The sequence below is a fragment of the Triticum aestivum genome, chromosome 2D (genome assembly GCF_018294505.1).
Source record: "Triticum aestivum cultivar Chinese Spring chromosome 2D, IWGSC CS RefSeq v2.1, whole genome shotgun sequence".
In the NCBI taxonomy this organism is placed as follows: domain Eukaryota; kingdom Viridiplantae; phylum Streptophyta; class Magnoliopsida; order Poales; family Poaceae; genus Triticum; species Triticum aestivum.
In genome coordinates, this window is record NC_057799.1 from 397,894,777 (window position 1) to 397,917,858 (window position 23,082).

Sequence of the window (23,082 nt, forward strand, 5' to 3'; positions counted from 1 at the left end):
CTCCTCAGCCGCCCGATCCTCCTCCACCACCGATGGTGGTGGTGGAACGACTAGTGCAAAAGTGGCTCGGCACCTTCGAGACCCCGGAGCTTGCCGCGCGTATGTGCGACGCGGTGGCGGTCCGGTATGGATGGAGGCTGGCCAAGCTCAACTTCCCTAAGGAGGCCGACCACACACAGCTCCTCGCCCCTTCCATGTAGATTGTGTCCCATGAGGAGGAGAAGGCGCACTGCCGGGCTAAGGCCAATGATTAGTTGCACATGGCGAAGTTCGTCGAGGCCAACCCGAAACTCGTGGTGGCGGAGCTTTCATTCTACATCAAAATGGATGCGACGCCTAAGGAGGATGCGGAGGATCATCACAGGATAGAGACCGAGGTCGATGAGTTGTTCAACCGGAAGGGCTTGGACGCGTCTACCAGAAATGACCATAAGGGCGATCGACACTGACTAGGACAACAACCACAACACGTACCGTGCGTGTACAATGACGCCTTCCCTGTGATGGTCTACTATAGAAGTGAGGATGAGTAGTGTGATGATCTATCGTAGTACCAATTAATTATTTAGTATGACATGGTTTTGATGTTTAATGTTGAACATAGTGTATTTGTGTTTGAAATTTCAGAAAAACAAATAGAAAAGGAGGATTACCCCGGCCTCTGGATCTGGACGATGCATGCAGCCTATTCACAAAGACCTTACAAAATAGTACATTAGGTAGTCTGAAGCAACCATTTTAGCAACAATTGTCGGTACTCCTATCCACCTGATGAAGGGGTGCCGATAGTCCGAGCCTAATACCAAACAGACATCGCACAAATGCCTAACATCTAAAGACAAAGGCCCCAACCAAGCCACATACTGGGTTTGGGGCACAAACTGGTCCGACGCACTCTCTGAGTCGTCGCCGCCATCTTCCACCAATCCATCTTCAGAGCAGAAACTAATGCACCGACCTTGCCATGCCTCTCTGCCATCGATGTAACCATGACCCTAGACAATATCCTCCTCCTGCGCGAGTCCATCTCCGTGCATCGGACTCCGAGTCTTCATAGCACCACACCGCCGAGATCCACCGCCATCAATGTGTAAGATGAAGCACCACTCCACCAAAGAAGCCTTCCTCTGTTCCCTCGAGCCCGTGTGTACCTTCATGAATGACGCCCCAAGGGGCAAACGACACCAGAGCGCCGCCGTCATCCGATCTACCGATCTTGGTTTTCCCCCGGAGGTAGCAGAGAGTGGCCTTGAACTTCTTGAAGCAGCACAAAGTTTGTGCTGCTTTAGGTGGTATCAGAGCCTCGTTGACCCATACTAGTTCTTGCTGTCCTCTTCGAGAGTAAGTTGCAGCAAGCAATGGAGCAATTGGAGAAGAGGATGGATGCTGCTGAACAACAAATCAAATAGCTGCGTGAAGATCTTAATAGGAGATTTGACCAGCTGGTTGAGATGATAAGAAAGGGTGCCCCCCCTGCTACCAATGAAGGAGATTCATCTAAAGAAGAGGAAGATGTTCATCAAGGAAGAAGGAGAGGTAATCTTGGAGCAAGACCGCCACGACAACATGTTGTTCAACGTGCTTCAAGAAGGCCAATTTATGTTGAGGCTTCTGAAGGTGAAGAATATGATGATGCCCTTGAAGAGCCAAATCTCTACGCATATCGGAGAGCACCCAACCCTACATATGCAAGAGATACATACAAGGTGAAAGCTGAGATCCCAAGTTTTAATGGAAATGTTGACATTGAAGGGTGCCTGGATTGGTTATATGAAGTGGAGACTTTCTTTGAGGTCATGGAGGTTCCGGAAGATCGTAGAGTTCCTTTGGTCGCATACAAACTGAAAGGAGGAGCCGGTGCATGGTGGCATCGCGTTCAAGAGGAGCGCAGGCTGAGAGGAGAACCTCGTGTTAGAACTTGGCGACAAATGAAAGGCCTCTTGAAAGGGAGATTTTTGCCCGCTGATTATGACCAGATCCTATTTATCCAATTTCAAAATTGTGCTCAAGGAAATAGGACTGTTTCAGATTACACGGAGGAGTTTCTAAGGCTACAAGTGAGGTGCAACCTTGCTGAAACTGAAGAGCAACAAGTTGCAAGGTACATCAATGGTCTCAATGATGCTATTCAAGATCGATTGATGATGCAACAAATCTGGTCCGTTGATCAGGCACAAGCTCTAGCCTTAAAGGCCGAGAGGTTTGTGAGGATGAGAAAGACAACTAAGGCTCCATATCCTCATACCGAATGCTCATCTAGGAGCCAACCTAATAGAGTGGAAGAAAAGACCACTCCACCAAAGACAAAACAGCCCATCCCGAAGCAAACTAGAGGCAAGGGTAAGGCAAATGAAGGTCCAAAGTGCTATAAATGTGGTAAAGAGGGACACATATCCAGCGGCTGCCCACTAAGGAAATTTGTTAACACGACTATCCATGATGGTGAAAGCGATGAGGAAGAATACGAATCTGAAGATGTAGACGGACAAGAGGTTTGTCAAGAAGAAGGTGAAGAGGTGGCATGTGTGATCCAGCGTGTCCTATGTTCCACACCACAACTCGATGACACACAACGGAAGAAAATATTTGAGAGCAAATGCACGGTGAATGGCAAGGTATGCAAACTAGTGATTGATAGTTGCAGCTGCGAGAATCTTATCTCCCAGAAGTTGGTGGACCATTTAAAGCTTGAAACCCATGATCATCCAAATCCCTACACTATTGGATGGATCAAGAAAGGAGTGAATATTAGGATCACCAAACAATGCAACCTGCCACTTTCTTTGGGTAAGCATTATCGCTCAAATGTGTTGTGTGATGTGGTTGGCATGGATGCCAGCCATGTTCTTCTTGGGAGGCCTTGGCAATTTGACGTGGATACTACACACAAGGGCAAGGAAAATTCTTACTCTTTCATTTGGAACAAGAGAAGGATCATTATCTTACCAAACAAACCCGAAGGTAATACCTCTAAGGAGGAGGGGAAAACTATGTTAACTATCTCCCATACCTCTCATGAGTTTATGGAAGACTTGAAGGAGGCAGATTTGTGTGCTGCACGTTGTAAAGGGAGAAGAGCACCTGACTGTTGAAATTTCAGCAAAGGTACGTGGTTTATTGGCAGAATTTCAGAACATACTTGGGGAGCCACATGGCTTGCCACCGATGAGAGGAATTCAACATAGAATTGACTTAATTCCGGGAGCAAATCTTCCTAATCTTCCACACTATCGAATGAGCCCAAAGGAGCATGGTATATTGAAGGAGAAAGTGGAGGAGTTGTTGCAAAAGGGGCACATTCGAGAAAGTATTAGCCCATGTGCTGTACCAGCCCTACTCACGCCAAAGAAAGATGGATCTTGGTGCATGTGTACGGACAGTAGAGCCGTTAACAAGATCACCGTAAGGTATAGATTCCCTATTCCCCGTCTGGATGATATGTTGGATCAGCTTAGTGGAGCAAGAGTGTTCACAAAGCTAGATTTAAGAAGTGGATATCATCAAATCCGTATAAGACCCGGGGATGAATGGAAGACCGCCTTCAAGACAAAGGAAGGGTTGTTTGAATGGCTAGTCATGCCATTTGGACTCTCAAATGCACCAAGTACCTTTATGCACTTAATGAATCAAGTCCTTAGACCCTTCTTATCCCACTTTGTTGTGGTCTATTTCGATGACATCTTGATCTATAGCAAGGATGAGGATGAACACTTTGATCACATTCGGAAGGTGCTAGAAGTACTAAGGGAAAATGAGCTCTACGTCAACTTGAAGAAATGTATTTTCCTACAAACACAACTTCTTTTCCTAGGATTCGTCATAACATGTGACGGCATTCGTGTTGATGATTCTAAGGTTGAAGCAATCCGAGAATGGCCAACTCCTAAGACCATTTCTGAGGTAAGAAGCTTTCATGGCCTTGCAACTTTCTATAGGTGTTTTGTTAAGAATTTCAGCACTATCATGGCACCAATTACCGAGTGTTTGAAGAAAGGAAAGTTCCAATGGGCAGAAGCAGCTGAAGCTAGCTTCAATGAGATTAAACAAAAGCTATCACAAGCTCCTGTCTTGGTACTACCTGATTTCAACAAGACTTTTGAGTTGGAGTGTGATGCAAGTGGAGTAGGCATTGGAGCTGTCCTATCTCAAGAAAGGAAGCCCATTGCTTTCTTTAGTGAGAAGTTAAGTGAAGCTAGACAGAAATGGAGTACCTATCAGCAAGAATTATACGTCGTTTTCAGAGCGTTGAAAACTTGGGAAGTCTATTTGCTGCCTAAAGAGTTCATTGTTTATAGCGACCATCAATCCTTGAAGCATTTTAGAAATCAAAAGCATGTTGACCGCATGCTAGCAAGATGGGCAGCATATCTTGAGAGGTTTAACTATCTCATCGTGCATAAATCTGGAATAACTAACAGAGTGGCCGATGCTTTGAGTCGTCGTGCATGCCTCTTGACTTCTTTTGAAGCTGAACTTCCGGGCATGGGTCAAATAAAGGAGTTGTATGAGGGTGACGAAGACTTTGGCCATGTTTGGGTAAAGCACGCAAGGGACCAACCATTAGGTGATGACTATTTGATGCAAGATGGATATCTCTTCAAAAATGATCGTTTGTGCATTCCAAGAAGTTCTCTACGTGACAAGCTGGTTAGAGAGCTCCATTCAAGTGATCTTAGTGGCCATGTTGGACGGGACAAGACTATCGCTAACCTGGAAGCTCGCTACTTTTGGCCACAACTAAAGAGAGATGCTGGAAAGTTCGTTGAACGGTGCCCCGTATGTCAGACTTGCAAAGTCCAAGTCTAGAACACAGGGTTATACATGCCTTTGCCTGTTCCTGTTGCTCCATGGGAGGACATTTCTATGGACTTCGTCTTGGGCTTGCCAAGAACAAGATGAGGAAGTGACGCTGTATTTGTGGTCGTGGATAGATTCTCTAAGATGGCTCATTTCATCCCATGCCGCAAGACAACGGATGCTCATCATGTGGCAAACCTATTCTTTCAAGAAGTGGTCAGACTTCATGGAGTTCCAAGGTCCATTGTCTCAGACCGTGATAGCAAGTTTCTTGCTGCATTTTGGCTCACTTTGTGGAAGCAATTCAACACTGAATTGAAATTTTCTAGCACTGCTCATCCACAAACAGATGGACAAATGGAAGTGGTGAACAAGTTTTTGGGTAATCTGATCCGTTGCATTTGTGGAGAAAGAAAGGGGCAATGGGATTTGGCTTTATCTCTTGCAGAGTTCTCCTACAATAACTCCAAGCATAGATCCACAGGAAGGAGCCCTTTTTCCGTTGTCTACACTAAAGTTCCAACACATGTGGTGGACCTGGTGAAGCTACCATCAAGGGAAAACTCAAAATCAGCATTGTCCTTTGCTGATAATTACACCGAGTTATTTGAAGAGATTCGCGGCGCTTTGGAAGCACAAAATCAGAAATATAAACAACTTGCTGATTGCAAAAGGAGGCCAAAATCATTCCAAGTCGGTGATAAGGTGATGGTCTACCTCCGAAAAGAGAGGCTGCCTTTAGGTGTTAAAGGGAAACTTAGGCAGCGAAGGTATGGGCCCTTCTCTATCATGAGGAAGATAAATGATAATGCTTATGTGATAGATCTTCCAAGTGACATGGGTATCTCCAACACTTTCAATGTTGCGGACTTGACTCTCTACCATCCAGAAGAAGCGCTCTATGAAGATAACTCGAGGGCAAGTTCCAAACAACCAGGGGAGAATGATGAGGAACACTAGATGAGAAGAAAGAAAACACATGCCAGATCTGTTTGGCTACTTCTAGATGCTTCCACTCTAGTGTAGTATTTCTTTCCTTTTCTTTTCTATCCTACCTACTGTTTTCTAGAGTCTTCTAGTTGTGAGTAGCTATGAGTAGAATGGTGAAACTTAGATAATGTTTTCTAGAGTATTCCAGCTATAAGTAGAAGTATGTGAAGGCTTCCCAAAGCCCTATAAATAGAGGTCCTCGCCTCTACTTTGGAGGCAGACTATGTACCCCTACCTATAATAGAACTTGTTGTTCTTATCTAAGATCTTGGAGTAGATCTTGTGCCCTAGGAGTTCTGGATTGAACTCTTGCTGCCCTATCAACCTACATTCGCCTCTAGAGCGATATCTAGCGCAGCACGTTGAAGCTGTTCCTTCAACACTTGTGCTGTACACATTGTAGCAGCAAGGTGGAGTTGCTCCTCCACAAACTTTGTGCTGCTTCACTTCTCCACGACGATGCCTTCAAGAAGGGAACGACAGAAACATCGCCGCCACCGCCGGCCTTGGCAGTAGCCGAAAGCAAGTTTTCACCCAGATCTGTTCGAAGAAACTCCATCTCTCGTGCACAGGCCACCACGTCCCCAGGAGTGGGATCCCAAGATCCGCCGCCACCGGTGCCGCCACAAGGACCCACCACCTAGCCGTCATTCCTGACGAAGGGGACGGCGCCACCATAATGTTTGGATCCAGCACCACGCCAACGCCTCCGGCCGCCCCCAATCACATCGGTGAAGGAGGACAGCCAACGCGCGCGCCCACCATCGCTTAGGCCCGCCAGACGGCGCCCTCGCCGGACCACCCGGAAGAGAACCGATCTGGGGTGGGAAACCCCAGATCCGCCGCCGCTAGCCCCCGCAGCGCCGCCAGAATCCCATCGGGCCATCGCCCGAGCGCGCCAACTTCGCCTCCATGTCGTACGCCCAGGGGCGCCGTCGCATCTCAGTCAGAGGATCCCATCGTGAAGAAAGGAGGAGGGCCCGCCGTCCGCCGGGCGAACTTTGCTCGCCGACCTCCTCTTGCGGCGGCGACGGGAAAGTAGGGGAGGAGGGAGGTCGAGTGCGGCATCGGCTAGGGCGCCCGAGTCGGAGGCAAGCAATGAATCATGTTCATGTTTGGAAGTTTTAGGGCATCTTTTACGACATAAAACTTTCTTATGACTAAAAACTTCCGTCTCCTACCCTAAAATAGCTAAAATCACTTTTCGGCGTTAACTTTTGCATCATCTGTTTTTTTACAAGGAACTTCGAGAGTTTTATTCAATAAAAGTACTCGCCGAGTAGTCAACCAGCAGGCTACCGATCAGGAAGCTAGGGGTAGAGCCTAACCAACTTTCAATCATATTAAGCGTACAAGCACGCTTAGCACAAATATGTGCATGACTATTTCTTGATCTTATTACATGTTGAATGACAAAAGAAGTAAAACTAAGAGCAAGCTCTCCAATTTCAGCGACAATTGGTGCTACAATTCAGTGATGCGTAACGAGTGTTCCACATGTTAACTGCCTCTAGATAGTCAATTTCCATGATCGCATGTGTGAAGCCTCTCAGCTTGGTGTAGATGGCAACATCCTTCATTGACAAGACCTCGGCGGCGAGGGGATCCGTGACCCCCAAGTGAGGCTTGCACCATGCACCCTTGAAAGCCGAAGAAGAGCGAGCTACACCTCCATCTCCAGCGTTGCGGCCATCAAAATGAATTGGAACATCAATGTTAATCTTGACTTGTGTTGCGTCTGGAGGCCGCTAACCATAGCCTGGCAGCATCAAGGGCTGCTGACGAGGTAGATCCAAGAGAGCTAGGTCTTCTCTGATACTTCTGACCAAGCTAACAAGAAGGTTCCGCTCATGATAATGAGTCCATCTGTTGTGAGACATCCAAATGGCTCACATTACGGTGATGATGGTCTCTCTATCCTTATCTGAGAGCCGCAAATCACATAAAATGTCTTGGTCCATGAACTAGGTTACTAGGATGAAGCTGGGGGACATGGATATCGAATAGGAGTTTGGCTTCCTCCCAGAACCAACGAGCATGAGAACAAAGTAAAAGAGCATGCTTTGGGTCTTCAGCCATGGCTAGACAAACTTTGCAAGTGTTGAGTTCCTTGCATGTGCTTCAGAGTACATTCATCAGGTATAATACCTCGAATCACACGCCACCAGAAAACCTCCACCTTGGGAACTATGCTGAGTTTCCAAATAGCCTTCCACATTTGTTATTGGTCCACTGAAGATCCTGTAACCTTCCCTTCATTTAGAGCCGGGAGCTCATTTTGATTCACCAGAGTTTGATATGGCAATTTAACAGGGTAGATGTCAAATTTCTAATGTTCCCAAGCTAAGAAATCTTCACCACCAGCGTGCCGAAGAGGGATGTTCAAGATTGCATCGGCATTGGGTGGTATGAATGTGTCCCACACAGGCTCCTGTCGCCAAGTCCAAGTATATGTGTGATTGCTTGTATCTGCATTGGTATTTCCCCGAAGAGGAGAGGATGACGCAGCACAACAACGGTAAGTATTTCCCTCAGTTATGAAACCAAGGTTATCAATCCTGTAGGAGAACCAAGCAACACTATGTAAACGTTACCTGCACACAAATAACAAATACTTGCAACCCAACGCGTAAGAGGGGTTGTCAATTCCTCCACGGTAATAAGATAGATTAAATTGTATGAGATTTGATAAATAGATCTAACTAAAACACAAAATAAAATAAATAAAGAAAAAGTGCAGCAATGTATTTTTGGGTTTTTGGAATAATAGATCTGAAAACAATATGATAGAAAATAGATCGGGGGGCCGTAGATTTCACTAGTGGCTTCTCTCGAGAAAATAGCATACGGTGGGTAAACAAATTACTGTTGGGCAATTGATAGAAGAACAAATAATTATGACGATATCCAAGGCAATGATCATGCATATATCTATCATGTCCAAGATTAGTAGACCGACTCCTGCCTGCATCTACTACTGTTACTGCACACATCAACCGCTATCCAGCATGCATCTAGTGTATTAAGTTCATGAAAAAACGGAGTAATGCAATAAGAACGATGACATGATATAGACAAGATCTATTCATGTAGGAATAGACCCCATCTTTTTATCCTTAATAGCAACGATGCATGCGTACCTCGCCACCCCTTCTGTCACTGGGTGAGAACACCGCAAGATTGAACCCATCACAAAGCACCTCTTCCCATTGCAAGAAAAATCAATCTAGTTGGCCAAACCAAACTAAAGTTTCGGAGAAGAAATATGAGGCTATAATAATCATGCATATAAGAGATCAAAGAAGACTCAAATAACATTCATAGATAGATCTGATCATAAACTCACAATTCATCGGATCCCAACAAACACACCGCAAAAAGTCATTACATCAAATAGATCTCCAAGAACATCGAGGAGAACATTGTATTGAGAATCAAAAAAAGAGAAGAAGCCATCTAGCTACTGCCTATGGACCCGTAGGTTTGTGGTAAACTACTCACACATCATCGGAGGAGCAGAGGATGATGAACCCCTCCGTGATCGTGTTCCCCTCCGACAAGGTGCCGGAATAGGGCTCTAGATTGGATCTCGTGGTTCTGGAACTTGCCGCGGCTGAAATTGTGTTTCGTCGACTCCCATAGGGTTTCTAGAATATTTGGGTATTTATAGAGCTGAGAGGTAGTGGAAAGGACTTCTGTGGGCCCCACCACCCATAAGGGCGTGCTAGGGGCCTCTGGCGCGCCCAAGTGGGTGGTGGGCCCCACGGGCCTCCCCTCGTGCACTTCCTTGGATCCCAATAAGTTGTCTTCTGGGCAGGAAAAAATCTCCAAAAAGTTTCGTGGCATTTGGACTTCGTTTGGTACTGATATTCTGCGAAGTAAAGAAACAAGCAAAAAACAGCAACTGGCACTGGGCACTATGTCAATAGGTTAATTAGTTCCAAAAAATGATATAAAGTTGCTATAAAATGTATGTAAAACATCCAAAAATGATAATATAACAACATAGAACAATAAAAAATTATAGATACGTTGGAGACGTATCAATGTGTCAATCAAATCATTTGGGAGTTTGCATTGTCATTGTTGTTGGCCGAAGCATAGTTGTCATTGAAACAGTAGAGGGAATCCACATGTCTTCCCACACCAAAATAGAGGAACCATCTCCAACTCGTTTCACTAACCCAATTTGAAGTGCACCAGCCTCGCAACATTCACCCTCCATGTAGCCGTGGAAGATTTTGGAATAGTAGCTTGCATGAAATCAGAATCTTGGAAGTATCTACCTTTCATAACTCTGGCACAAAGAGAGTTATGGTTCATCATAAATCTCCACCTATGTTTCCCAATAAGTATCAAGTTAAACAAATGAAAGTCACGGAATCACATTCTACCTATGGCCTTTGGTGTTGCTAGTTTGTCCCATGATATCCAGTGAAGAGACCTTCTATCCAGAGAATTCCCCCACCAGAATTTTTCTATACTCGGGATAAAACTTGTACAAACCTTTTTGTCAAGAAGCAGCAGTTCATGCTATATGTCAGTATTGCTCGAATGGCCGACTTGAGCAAAATCTCTCTAGCTAACACATGCAAACAACCTCGGACCGTCATTGTATCTTATCTCTAGCCTGATCCCTGATGTGGTCAAAAGTCCGACTATTGATCCTTCCAACAATGGTGAGTAGGCCAAGATAACGTTCTGAAAAAGCTTCCACCTGAACGCCGAGAAGCTATTTTAGATTATGCCTGAGAAGTTGTGGGTGAGTTGGGACTGAAATAGGTAAAACTTTTGCTCTTGTTAACACATTTTTCCCGATGCATCTCCGTAAACCCCTAGGATCTCATTGAGTATAATTGCACTCTCCATAGTCACCTTCATGAAAATGAGACTATCATGAGTGAAAAGCAAGTGGTTCATCCAAGGTGCTCTTAAGCTTGCTCTAATACCTCTATCAACAAAATTTTCATAGAATTTTAGAAGTGAAGAAAAACCTTCGGCACATAGTAGAAAAAGGTATGATGACATGAGGTCACCTTGCCGAGGGCCCCTCAAAGGAGTGAAACAAGGTAGCAATTCTTCATTCACGCGAACTGAGAATCGAACTGACGAAAACACATTTCATAAACAATCTCACCAAATTTACACAAAAGCCAAGCCTCAATAGGATAGCTTAATGTTGAAAAATTTTGTATTTGAGTTTGACGAAAAAGAATTTCCCCCGCTTTATATTATAAAGCACCGACCACAACACAAGCATACGGTAGCAAGATTTGTATTTGAGTTTGAAGTTTCAGAATATACAATGAATCATATTCATGTTTGAAAGTTTTAGGGCATCCGTTGCGGCAGAAATAAAAATTATGCCCAAAAACCTTCACTCTTCTACCCTAAAAATCACTAAAAACACTTTTTGGGTGTTACCTTTTGCATCATGTGTTGAAGATGCTCTGATAGTGTAGCCTAGAGCGCATACGCGTGTAGATCGTCTTTCTTCACGCTCTGTTCGCTTCTCTTTCTCCATTTCCCTTCGTATTCTGGGGTTCGCCGTACCATCGAGAGAGACCCTTCTCCGCTCTCCCCAGGCACTCCATCGATTCTTCCTCCCCAGCCCAGCCGCGTCGATGGAGCCCGCGCCACTCTCCTCGCTGCAGGAGGAAGGGGAACCCGACGAACCGTCCTCCTCCTCTGCCTTCTCCGCCGCCGCCGTGCCGCCTCGCCCCGCCACGCAGTAAGCCGCCAACCCCACCCGTCTCCTCACTCTCTCTACCGCGAGAGAAGCCCTAACCCACGTTCCTTCGCAGCCACTCGCTCCACAAGTACGCGCCCATGGACTGGTCGGCCTACTTCGACGAGGAGCGCCCCGTCGCCATCCCGAACACCGAGGACGTACGTGCGTTAGAGAGCAGGGGAATTTCTCGGATTGCTCATCTGTGATGCGTGATCTGACTATTGGAAGTGTTCCTTTTGGGTTCTCTGTGTGTGTAGGTTTTCAATGTGTACATGGCCGGATCGGAAGGGCCCGTCGTGTTCTGTCTGCACGGAGGCGGCTACTCTGGGTAAGTTCAGATGCTACGGTTACAATGAGCACGGTGACAATGCAGCATAATTTGCATACAAATACGCAGACAGCTGCTAGTTTCTGTGATTTTCAAAATCATTGATTAACCACTAACTAGTGATGACCGGCCGTGCTGGAACCCTGGAAAGCTTATGTTGCAAAATGCAGATGTTCAGGTGTGTTTAGCTAAATTTCTAAAGCACCGCATCCCAGCTATTATGGCCTTAGGGAAAATGTACCCACCCCAACTTCTGTTGTATTTGTGGAATGTTTTGGGTAAATTCAGTGTGGACTGATTGATAAATATCAAATGTAGAAAGGACAAAATGAAATCTTTATTCTGCTAATATTGCAATTTATTATTGTTTCTGTTTTAGGCGTACTGAACAGTTTTGAACAGTTTTTAAAGACAACATTTGCTTTTATTTACAATAATCATGTAAATCCTTCTCCAAGTGACTTGACTATACTCCTTGTGAAATGTTGCCTTGGAAACTTGCTTATTTAACAAATGTGTGCTTATTGCTCACATTGGTATGTTTACTCCTCAATCTTCCTTAGGCTTTCATTTGCGCTAGCAGCTAATCAGATAAAGGGAAAGGCTCGTGTTGTTGCCATGGATTTACGGGGACATGGGAAATCTTCCACAAGTGATGATTTGGATCTGTCCATTGAAGTATGTTCTTTCACTGTTTCCATAACTTACTAATTTGATAGATAGCTACACTTTTCATACTTATAAGGTACTCCATGCTTCTTGACCTTGACCTTTATCTATGCTCTTGTTATTTGCAACTGCAGACTCTTACCAATGATGTAATAGCTGTTATACGTACATTGTATGGAGATCCGCCACCAGCAATTATACTTGTTGGTCATAGGTAAGTCAGCATTGTGTATTTCTTCTTTTGTGTGTGCCTCCTTTATCTGAAGGCACTTGACTGAAGTTCTAGTCAGTGGACATATTAGCATGATATATCCCTTGGTACAGTGCATGTAGCCAAAAAACATTAACATAAAGTAAATTATCTTAATAGTTTCTGGAAGCTAATTTCCACGGTTATAAAACTAACACGAAAATGTCATGATACTAATCACTAATACATTCTACCTTTAGTTACTCTGCTGTTACTTGGCTGGTTGTACTATGCGTATTCTTGACTCAGCAAGCTTGTTCATTCTGATAAGTGTTCTTGGTAGCTTCTAGTGAATAGTGATCCACTCTTTGACCTCCTTTTTTAGCATGGGTGGTTCAGTGGCTGTACATGTGGCTGCAAGAAGAGCAATTCGTAATCTTCATGGTCTTGTTGTTGTTGATGTGGTTGAGGTTAGTAACAGTTTACTTATGTTAGATCTTACATTATGGTTGCACATGAAACGATCTGACTCATTGTTGATTCCAAACTTCTCCATTCGTACACAGGGAACAGCAATGGCTTCATTGATTCATATGCAGAAAATCTTATTAAATCGAGCACAGCACTTCCCGAGCATTGAAAAAGCAGTATGTTGATTCAAAACTATATTCTGTGTGCTCATGCCATTTCAGCTTTAAGTATGTTTGCTGTCCACAGTATCTGAATTCTCATCTTTAGTTCATTATGCTGTCCTTCATCACTTGATTTTCGGAAGTATGGATTTAATGTTGTAAAGATTATGGCCGCAAGACATACAACAACTCATGGTTCTGGCACATGGATAGCAAGCTTCCACGCATCCCTGTCCATGGCCGCAAGATATAAATGAAGAAATAAAATAGAACAAGTAGAAGCCACTCAATGCAAGTGGAATTCTTATAAAAAGCCAAATGTACCATGCTAAAATATATCCTTCACCCTATTTTTGTTTAATCAAACTTATAATTACACAGATTGAATGGAGTGTCAAAGGTGGGCCGCTACGGAACATTGATTCTGCGCGTATTTCTATTCCATCTACCTTGAAGTATGATGAATCAAAGGAATGGTAAGCAATATCTTACGTAATGCATGCCTGTATCTTCAAGCTCAATGTGGTTAGAGAAAAAAAAGTGCATTTACTTGACATTGACCATTATTTGGGTGACTAAATATATTGGTGTTCTTTGTTTCAGCTATACATACCGTACTCCTCTTGAGAAAACAGAGAAGTACTGGAAAGGATGGTATGTTTTCAACCTGATTATGGTCTTTATGCTATTTCTACCACCACTTTTACTAAAACCATGTCCATTTTCACATGATCTGTACAAGTGCTATCTGTGCTGCTCAATTTGATATATCTGGTTTACGCAAGAGGGTTTACCCATTTAATATGATAAGGACCCAACTCTTCTTACTAATGTTGGAAGTTAAGCTAGTTGAATGGATTGAAACAAACAGAGAAGACCTTCATGAATTTTTTGGGGAACGCTCTTGTTGGTTTTGGAAATACTTCTGAATTATTTGCTTATCTTTTCTGTGATTGGTTGACATTGAAGCACATAAATGCTTCTGTTTTAGGTATGAAGGTCTTTCAGACAAGTTCTTATCTTGTCCTGTACAAAAGATACTATTATTAGCTGGCACCGATAGATTGGACAGGTTTGCAACATCCATCCAGTCTGAGAAACTCTATTTTCATTCGTTACCGTTGCACGGTTGGCTTGTGCTAAAACCTTCACCAGTTAACTCTGTGCTATTCATTTCCGATCGTTTGTTATCATTGTATGTCAGTTGCACCAGCATGTAGTGTGCACTATGCTTTTCTAAGGGCATGCAATATGTTTTTAAGAGTTTTTTTTTCTATACTAGTTTTAGACTCGCACTAACAACCAGACTATCAAGATAGAGTTATTTGAAGTGCAAAGCATATTACGCTGATCCATTATCAAACCTTCTATTTAAGAGGATTTCATTTTCCGAACATGCATTCTCATTGTTCCCTTAATAGTGTTCTGAAATGTGAACACCCTGTATCACTTCATAGCCCATGCAGGAAAGTATGTGTAATGCATTGGTTAACATGTTTTGCAGAGCTTTAACAATTGGTCAAATGCAAGGGAAGTTTCAAATGATAGTAGTTCGACACACTGGACATGCCATACAGGTTTGATCCTAATGTACTTCTAATGTCTTTAGTCGAAGGCTTGGATGTTTTCGCTTTATATCTGCTTCTAGGGCCTGAATGACCACAGCATGCCTAGATGGGTAGATGCTTGAGGGCTAATTTGAATTTTTCGTAGAATTTGCTGACATGCTGAAGCACACATGGATTAGCAACCAAAGGTTCATCTACTGATTGTTGTTCGTTATTATACTAGTTATACTAGTGTTATAGTTGACGATTGTATTTCTTCAGAAGAATGATATTATTAAGCTTTATAACTATCAGTGATAAATCTTACCAATTTTTAGCATATTACTGAAAACTTCATTTCAGGAAGATGTGCCTGAAGAATTTGCATCACACATACTGAACTTCATATCTCGCAACAAAATAGGGCCCAATGGTGTTGAGGTCAGTAACTAATCTCCTTATTTCCATTTCCAAATATTTGCTTCGCTTTCCAACTAATGTCTGGTACTTATATTTTCTCAGATACCTGGCCTCATAAAAAAATGGCAGCAATAGACTGGAAGGAGGAGCAGTACCTACTGCCAACATCAGCACTATGTAGGGAAAAAGCGAGGGCTCGTATCGGTGCCTGTTTATTGTGTTTCTCATGGAAGAGAAAGTTTGTGCCAAAAAGAAAGACGAAACAATAGGGATGAGATTTACCACTCAGTCGCCTATCATCCATGCCGTGAATGGTTTTTCGAGCAACTATTGTGCCATTTGTAAATAAATTTTCACACCCAAGTGCTGACCCATGAACTAGATTCGTGCTCTCTAGGTGTATTGATACATTTTCAAGCCGACGCTTGGTTTGTTGTCCCAATTGCATGCACCTTCAAGGCAGGCTTCGATTTTGCTGCCCCAGTTCTCTCTAACATAAGATTGTACTTGAGCCTTGGAGACCATATTATACACAGTCGAATGCGTAGTGTACATACAAGATTTGCACTTTTTTTTTTGACGGGTGTACATACAAGATTTTGTTGTTGTTGAAGCTAAGACTAATGTTATTTTCAAGTGGGGGTGGAGAAACCAAAATCTGTGGTTTGGATCCCAGCACAAAACGGCATGATATTTTACTGGTTCCCGTGAGTAGCTTCATTCCATCCCTCGCTGTGTTTATATTTGTGCAATTTACATATGAGAGGGGATATAACTGCACATCTAGACGTGTCTTAATTATTGTATATCTAAGTGACTCAATCAAGCATAAAAAAAGATAAAGAAAAAGGAAAATACCCACATGAATCTCCGTGTAAAATCAATAACATATGGCTTAGATGTGCAATACTTATAATGACATACGGCTTAGATGTGCAATACTTATGGCACATTGTGTTTTAGCAAAACTGTAACAATAAATCTGGCTATCTCAAAAAATAGAGATAGTTGTACATACATCATAGCCAGCACGATTCTGAAAAACTGGTAATCTGGTAAAATAAATAGGCAGTACATACAACATAGGCACTTAGGCAGTAGGTGATTACAAGATTCTGAATATCTTTTCCATACCCAACAAAGCTTGTGATTAAGAAAGAGAGACACATCAGAGAGCCTTGAAGTTAGATTTTAGACGCAAATTGGTTTATAAAAGATACACTAGTTAAGTATCCTATTATATGAGCACACATCATTTAGAAAAACAAATCTTGAACTACTAAAATGGTGGAGACATCACCCACATGATATAAGCCCCTTTGGAGAGGTGAAAGTGTATAATCTCTTCTTTCAATGTACAGAAGACAGTAAGGAAAAACATGGCTGATCTTCACTACTCTGTAGAAACTATTTTACAGGACTTCTCTTCACACCAACGTGTGTGAAGAAAAGCATAAAAAGAATCAGATAAGAAGGAGAATGTTGTCCCTATTTAATCTATTCTATGTTTACAATGTCTCTGAGATCATATGCAGGTCAGGGAAGAAACCAATGGAATGGCTATCAATTTGTCCTTGAACAATCAGCTAAACAACCAGTCAAATAACAAAGCCTGAGTCATAGGATAGTCTCCTGATCCGCTTGCATCTCAATGTTCCCTTGATCAACTATAGCAAAGGCATCAGCAACCGGAAAATACACCAAAATCACAATACCAGCCATGGCAGCAAGCATCAGCACCAGGAAGGAGGTAAATACGAGAGTTTCATGGGCTGTTTCACCTGGCCATGAAACAATGGAGAGCCCAAGAAGTGTAGCTCGGGGAAGTAATATCATAGTGGCAAATATTAGCATGTATATCCTCCGTCGGAGCCCCTTGTTGATCACCAAAGACAGCATCTGTCCTCCAACAAACATCACATAAATGGCCAATATGATGTAGAATGCCCCAAGAAATATGCTGCTCAACAGTGGGTATGTGCATGTGACATTGCCATTGTGGACTGTTGAGGCTGAATACCAGAACTTTCCAAGATTTGATGTTTGGCCATCATCTGAAGCAACACGAGGACCAATGAAAACAACACAAGCTTCCCAGACAAACGAAGGAAGGCAGATAATAAACATGGCACGTATGGTTTTTTGATTCCACTTCCGGTTTAAGGTACCAAGCTCTTGCTTCTGTAAAGCTGCACTGAGAAGGAAAGCGAGCAGCAAGAACAATCCTGGCTCTGCAAACCCCAAATTTGAGATGATATAGAATTTGCAAACATTTGCTTGCCACATCTGGTCAGAAGTGAACCTCCCCTCTCCATTCACGAAAGTGAGCCGAAGTACTTCTCCAATACCCCACCAGAAGGCAACCAATACTAGTGTTATCCGTGTCAGCCACGGCCCGTTGAAGTAGTTAAGTCGCTGGTAGCCTCTTCTGTTGATCCACAGCTGAAAATACACCGCTCGGCTTAGGCAGATCAGGCCCAAGATGGAAACTATGGAAACGAGAGCAATGGTCACCACACCAATAATCTTGGTGAATAAAGTAATCAAGTGCATTACAAAAAGCTGAACAGCTCAAGACCTCCACGCATTCTCACTTTATTAACAGCACAGCCAAAGCTCTCACATACTGCAGACCAAAATCCTGAAAGGAGAGAAGAGCAGAAAGATTACCAACACTGGAAGACATGTGTAGGCAGGTAATCAGCAAATGGTGTTATCTTGTTAGTATTTTACGATAACAGAAGAAAGACTTTGACTTGTCAATGTAAGACACCCATGCTTAACAGACAAGCTTCTCATCTAGTCAGTGCTCATTGTTGACATGGCTTCATTCACCAAACCCTTGACCTCTTCAGAATTACCTGCCGTTCACCAAACCCTTGACCTCTTCAGAATTACCTGCTTCTTTCAATGCATATTTGCATTGCAGAATAAAATCCATCATAGTTTTCTCTATCTACATTTCACTCCGTGATTTATGAGCATAGTTCTCTTAAGATTAACCCACCGTTTCATTATGATTAGGTGATCATCACACATTGTCTAATCATTGCAACTCAAGACGGCAGGGGCAAAATAGTCCACGACAAAAAACTCGCATATGCAATTTCCCCCAAACTAACGTGGGGGCAAACGAATAATTCAGCAAATTGGTCTACAAATACAATCTCAAAGCTTCGAAACGAGAGAAACAAAAATCAGCAAGATCTACACAGCTCTAGCTATGGGCGGAATGACGAAATCCTCATACCTCAGAAAACAATGGCCAAAATTGCGGATGGGGACGAGAGCCAGCATGGACGGAATGAGGTAGAACGGGAGCGGCGATGGCGGCGACACGCTGAGAGGATTGGGGGAGAGGGGGGCTGAGGCGTCGGTGGTGATGCTAAGCGACGGCACGGCGGCAGCTCTAGGGCACGGAGATGGACGAGAAGAGGAAAGAAAGGCGCCGGTACGGGACGGTGGAGAGGAAACCGTGGAGGAGATCGATTTTGACTCTCGGCAGACAGCACGTATATTCGACTTAATAAAGGAAAAAACAAAGTACAGCAGTATACCAGGTTTTCCTCTCTTTTATACCCCCCCCGTTCCAAAATAACTGACACGAGTAGGAATTCTGCAAAATAGTCCTTGAAAATTTCCGTACTCAACAAGTAGTCCACGTCTGGTTTGGACACGACTCACACTCGCTCTTGCTTTGCACTCGCTCCACTTCTTGCTCTGCTCCCGCCCCCGGCCGCTGTGCTTTGCTCCGGCTCGCCACCGCATTCCACTCTTCTCCCTCTCTTCCATCTTCACTTGCCTAGCTGCGCTCCCTTCCATGTTCCGACAGCAAACCTTCGAAAAGGTTGGACCTTCCGGTCCAAGAAGGCAACGAATTGCTAGATCCGGCGCCGGTGAGGCCGGATCTGGTGGCTACAAGTCTGTACGCGCCGGATCCGAACCACCACCAACACCAGATGGGGGCCACGGCGGCAGGACGTCGGTGAGGTGTTGTCGCCCATGACGACGCGACAACGGCGATGCGAGCCACAGACTTGCGGGTGGGAGGAGATGAGACATCGCCCTTCACCGCCGCCAAGCTCGTGCCGCCGGTGGCCATGAATTTCAAAGGTCCTTCTGCGTGTCCTCCTCCGTCGAGGCAGCCCGGCGCGGCGTCTCGGCTCCATCGTCCTCAATGGCCGGTGAGATATCTCCTTCTCTCCTAGCCCTAGTGAAAAAAATTCATCTTGTGCAGCTTGTCTGATTACAATTGGAGTAACTAACATGATCAGATGGATACTACTGAAAGCACACTCTGTAATATGATAACGACAATGTAATTCTTCAGATTAGAGTATTTATTTTGCTAAAAACACACTTTATGTGATAATGACAATGTGTTCAATAGAATTCTCAGCAAGCACACTCTCTAAAACGAACATCAAGATTGTGTGGCAGTAGCTTGCAGCTGAGCAGTCATGTCTGCACACTCTCAATTATCCTACTCTTAAAATCATTGAAAAAGCATAAGTCTCTTCCAAGTTGGGCACACATATGCAATGAAAGAAGTAGCAGTAGCTTTAGTGGATGAAAGGAATTGATGAACATCTTGAAAATTAGTGTGGTGTTGTTCATAAACAAGAAACATGACAGTATCTACAAAGGAAAGCGCTGGTAAGTAAGGAAAGATCTGGACTAAGTACAGTTATAATTTTAAACAAGGAAAGCTCTTGCAGATGAACATTTTTTTTACCAGTTGTCATGTTTCTTGTTTTTCTTGAAAAGAGTATTATCAGTAAATGGACTAGATGAACTTAGTAGTTAGAGTAGTTGAACATTTTTTTCCTCCGTTTTGCGGTACGCCACACCCCTCCCGATCAACAGGACTCCGTTTCGACCGTAGGAAGTCCAAGAGAAGTCCGTTTCCTTCGTTTTGCAGTACGCTGATACGTCTCCAACGTATCTATAAATTTTGATTGTTCCATGCTATTATATTATATGTTTTGGATGTTTAATGGGCTTTACTAAGCACTTTTATATTATTTTTGGGACTAACCTACTAACCGAAGGCCCAGTGCAAATTGCTGTTTTTTTGCCTATTTCAGTGTTTCGCAGAAAAGGAATATTAAACGGAGTCCAAACGGAATGAAACCTTCGGAAGAGTTATTTTTGGAACAAACGTGATCCAGAGGACTTTGAGTGGACGTCAAGAAAGAAGCGAGGAGGCCACGAGGCAGGGATGCGCACCTGCCCCCCTTGGGCGCGCCCCCACCCTTGTGGGCCCCTCGCAGCTCCACCGACCTACTTCTTCCTCCTATATATATTCATATACCCTGAAAACATCCAGGAGCACCACGAAACCCTATTTCCACCACCGCAACCTTCTGTACCCATGAGATCTCATCTTGGGGCCTTTTCCGGCGCTCCACATCAAAAATTACATTGAGAAATATGCTAGGTAGCATTCCACATCAAAAATTCTGTTTTTATCATTTACCTACTCGAGGACGAGCAGGAATTAAGCTTGGGGATGCTTGATACGTCTTCAATGTATCTATAATTTTTGATTGTTCCATGCTATTATATTATTTGTTTTGAATGTTTAATGGGCTTTACTAAGCACTTTTATATTATTTTTGGGACTAACCTACTAACCGAAGGCACAGTGCAAATTGCTGTTTTTTCCCTATTTCAGTGTTTCGCAGAAAAAGAATATCAAACGGAGTCCAAACAGAATGAAACCTTTGGGAGAGTTATTTTTGGAACAAACATGATCCAAATGACTTGGAGTGGACGTCAAGAAAGAAGCGAGGAGGCCACGAGGCAGGGAGGCGCGCCTGCCCCCCTGGGCGCGCCCCCACCCTTGTGGGCCCCTCGCAGCTCCACCGACCTACTTCTTCCTCCTATATATATCCATATACCCCGAAAACATCCAGGAGCACCACGGAACCCTATTTTCACCGCCGCAACCTTCTGTACCCGTGAGATCCCATCTTGGGGCCTTTTTTGGCGCTCCGCCGGAGGGGGAATCGATCATGGAGGGCTTCTACATCAACACCATAGCCTCTCCGATGATGTGTGAGTAGTTTACCACAGACCTTCGGGTCCATAGTTATTAGCTAGATGGCTTCTTCTCTCTCTTTGGATCTCAATACAAAGTTCTCCTCGATTCTCTTGGAGATCTATCCGATGTAATTCTTTTTGCGGTGTGTTTGTCGAGATCCGATGAATTGTGGGTTTATGATCAAGATTATCTATGAACAATATTTGAATCTTCTCTGAATTCTTTTGCGTATGATTGGTTATCTTTGCAAGTCTCTTCGAATTATCAGTTTGGTTTGGCCTACTAGATTGATCTTTCTTGCAATGGGAGAAGTGCTTAGCTTTGGGTTTAATCTTGCGGTGTCCTTTCCCAGTGACAGCAGGGGCAGCAAGGCACGTATTGTATTATTGCCATCGAGGATAAAAAGATGGGGTTTATATCATATTGCTTGAGTTTATCCCTCTACATCATGTCATCTTGCTTAATGCGTTACTCCATTCTTATGAACTTAATACTCTAGACGCATGCTGGATAGCGGTCGATGTGTGGAGTAATAGTAGTAGATGCAGAATCGTTTCGGTCTACTTGTCGCGGACGTGATGCCTATATACATGATTATGCCTAGATATTCTCATAATTATGCACTCTTCTATCAATTGCTCGACAGTAATTGGTTTACCCACCGTAATACTTATGCTATCTTGAGAGAAGCCACTAGTGAAACCTATGGCCGCCGGGTCTATTTTCCATCATATAAGTTTCCAATCTATTTTTATTTTGCAATCTTTACTTTCAGTCTCTATCATAAAAATACCAAAAATATTTATCTTATTATCTCTATCAGATCTCACTTTTGCAAGTGGCCGTGAAGGGATTGACAACCCCTTTATCGCGTTGGTTGCAAGGTTCTTATTTTGTTTGTGTAGGTACGAGGCGACTTCTGTGTAGTCCCCTACTGGATTGATACCTTGGTTCTCAAAAACTGAGGAAAATACTTACACTACTTTGCTGCATCACCCTTTCCTCTTCAAGGGAAAAACCAACGCAGTGCTCAAGAGGTAGCAAGAAGGATTTCTGGCGTCGTTGCCGGGGAGATCTACGCCAAGTCAAGTCAAGTCAAGACATACCAAGTACCCATCACAACTCTTATGCCTCGCATTACATTATTTGACATTTGCCTCTCGTTTTCCTCCCCCCACTTCACCCTTGCCGTTTTATTCGCCCTCTTTTTTCGTTCGCCTCTTTTCGCTTGCTTCTTGTGTGCTTGTGTGTTGGATCGTTTGTCACGATGGTTCAAGACAATACTAAATTGTGTGACTTTTCCAATGCCAGCAATAATGATTTTCTTAGCACTCCGATTGCTCCTCTTACCGATGCTGAATCTTGTGAAATTAATGCTGCTTTGTTGAATCTTGTCATGAAAGATCAATTCTCTAGCCTTCCTAGTGAAGATGCCGCTACACATCTAAACAACTTTGTTGATTTGTGTGATATGCAAAAGAAGAAAGATGTGGATAATGATATTGTTAAATTGAAGCTATTTCCGTTTTCGCTTAGAGATCGTGCTAAAACTTGGTTTTTATCTTTGCCTAAAAATAGTATTGATTCTTGGAATAAGTGCAAAGATGCTTTTATCTCTAAGTATTTTCCTCCCGCTAAGATCATCTCTCTTAGAAACGATATTATGAATTTTAAGCAACTTGATCATGAACATGTTGCACAATCTTGGGAGAGGATGAAATTAATGATACAT

General features: G+C 43.5%; 2 protein-coding genes across 2 annotated transcripts; one reads left to right on the top strand and one right to left on the bottom strand.

Moving 5' to 3' along the window:
• Window positions 1-11,236: 11,236 nt before the first annotated feature.
• On the top strand, window positions 11,237-15,858 carry LOC123053392 (protein phosphatase methylesterase 1). Its single transcript, XM_044476867.1, has 13 exons — window positions 11,237-11,518; window positions 11,592-11,676; window positions 11,776-11,846; window positions 12,410-12,524; window positions 12,650-12,729; window positions 13,091-13,175; window positions 13,272-13,352; window positions 13,719-13,813; window positions 13,941-13,991; window positions 14,329-14,409; window positions 14,842-14,914; window positions 15,248-15,325; window positions 15,407-15,858. The coding sequence occupies exons 1-13, from the start codon at window positions 11,412-11,414 to the stop codon at window positions 15,437-15,439; spliced, it is 1,035 nt and encodes a 344-aa protein (XP_044332802.1). The 5' UTR covers window positions 11,237-11,411; the 3' UTR covers window positions 15,440-15,858.
• Window positions 15,859-16,609: 751 nt separating this feature from the next.
• LOC123053393 (uncharacterized) lies at window positions 16,610-18,821 on the bottom strand. The gene is made up of 2 exons (XM_044476868.1): window positions 18,555-18,821; window positions 16,610-17,945 (listed from the first exon to the last, which is right to left on the bottom strand). Exon 2 carries the CDS (start codon window positions 17,855-17,857, stop codon window positions 16,922-16,924), a length of 936 nt encoding a protein of 311 aa, XP_044332803.1. The 5' UTR covers window positions 17,858-17,945; window positions 18,555-18,821; the 3' UTR covers window positions 16,610-16,921.
• Between the last annotated feature and the right edge of the window lie 4,261 nt (window positions 18,822-23,082).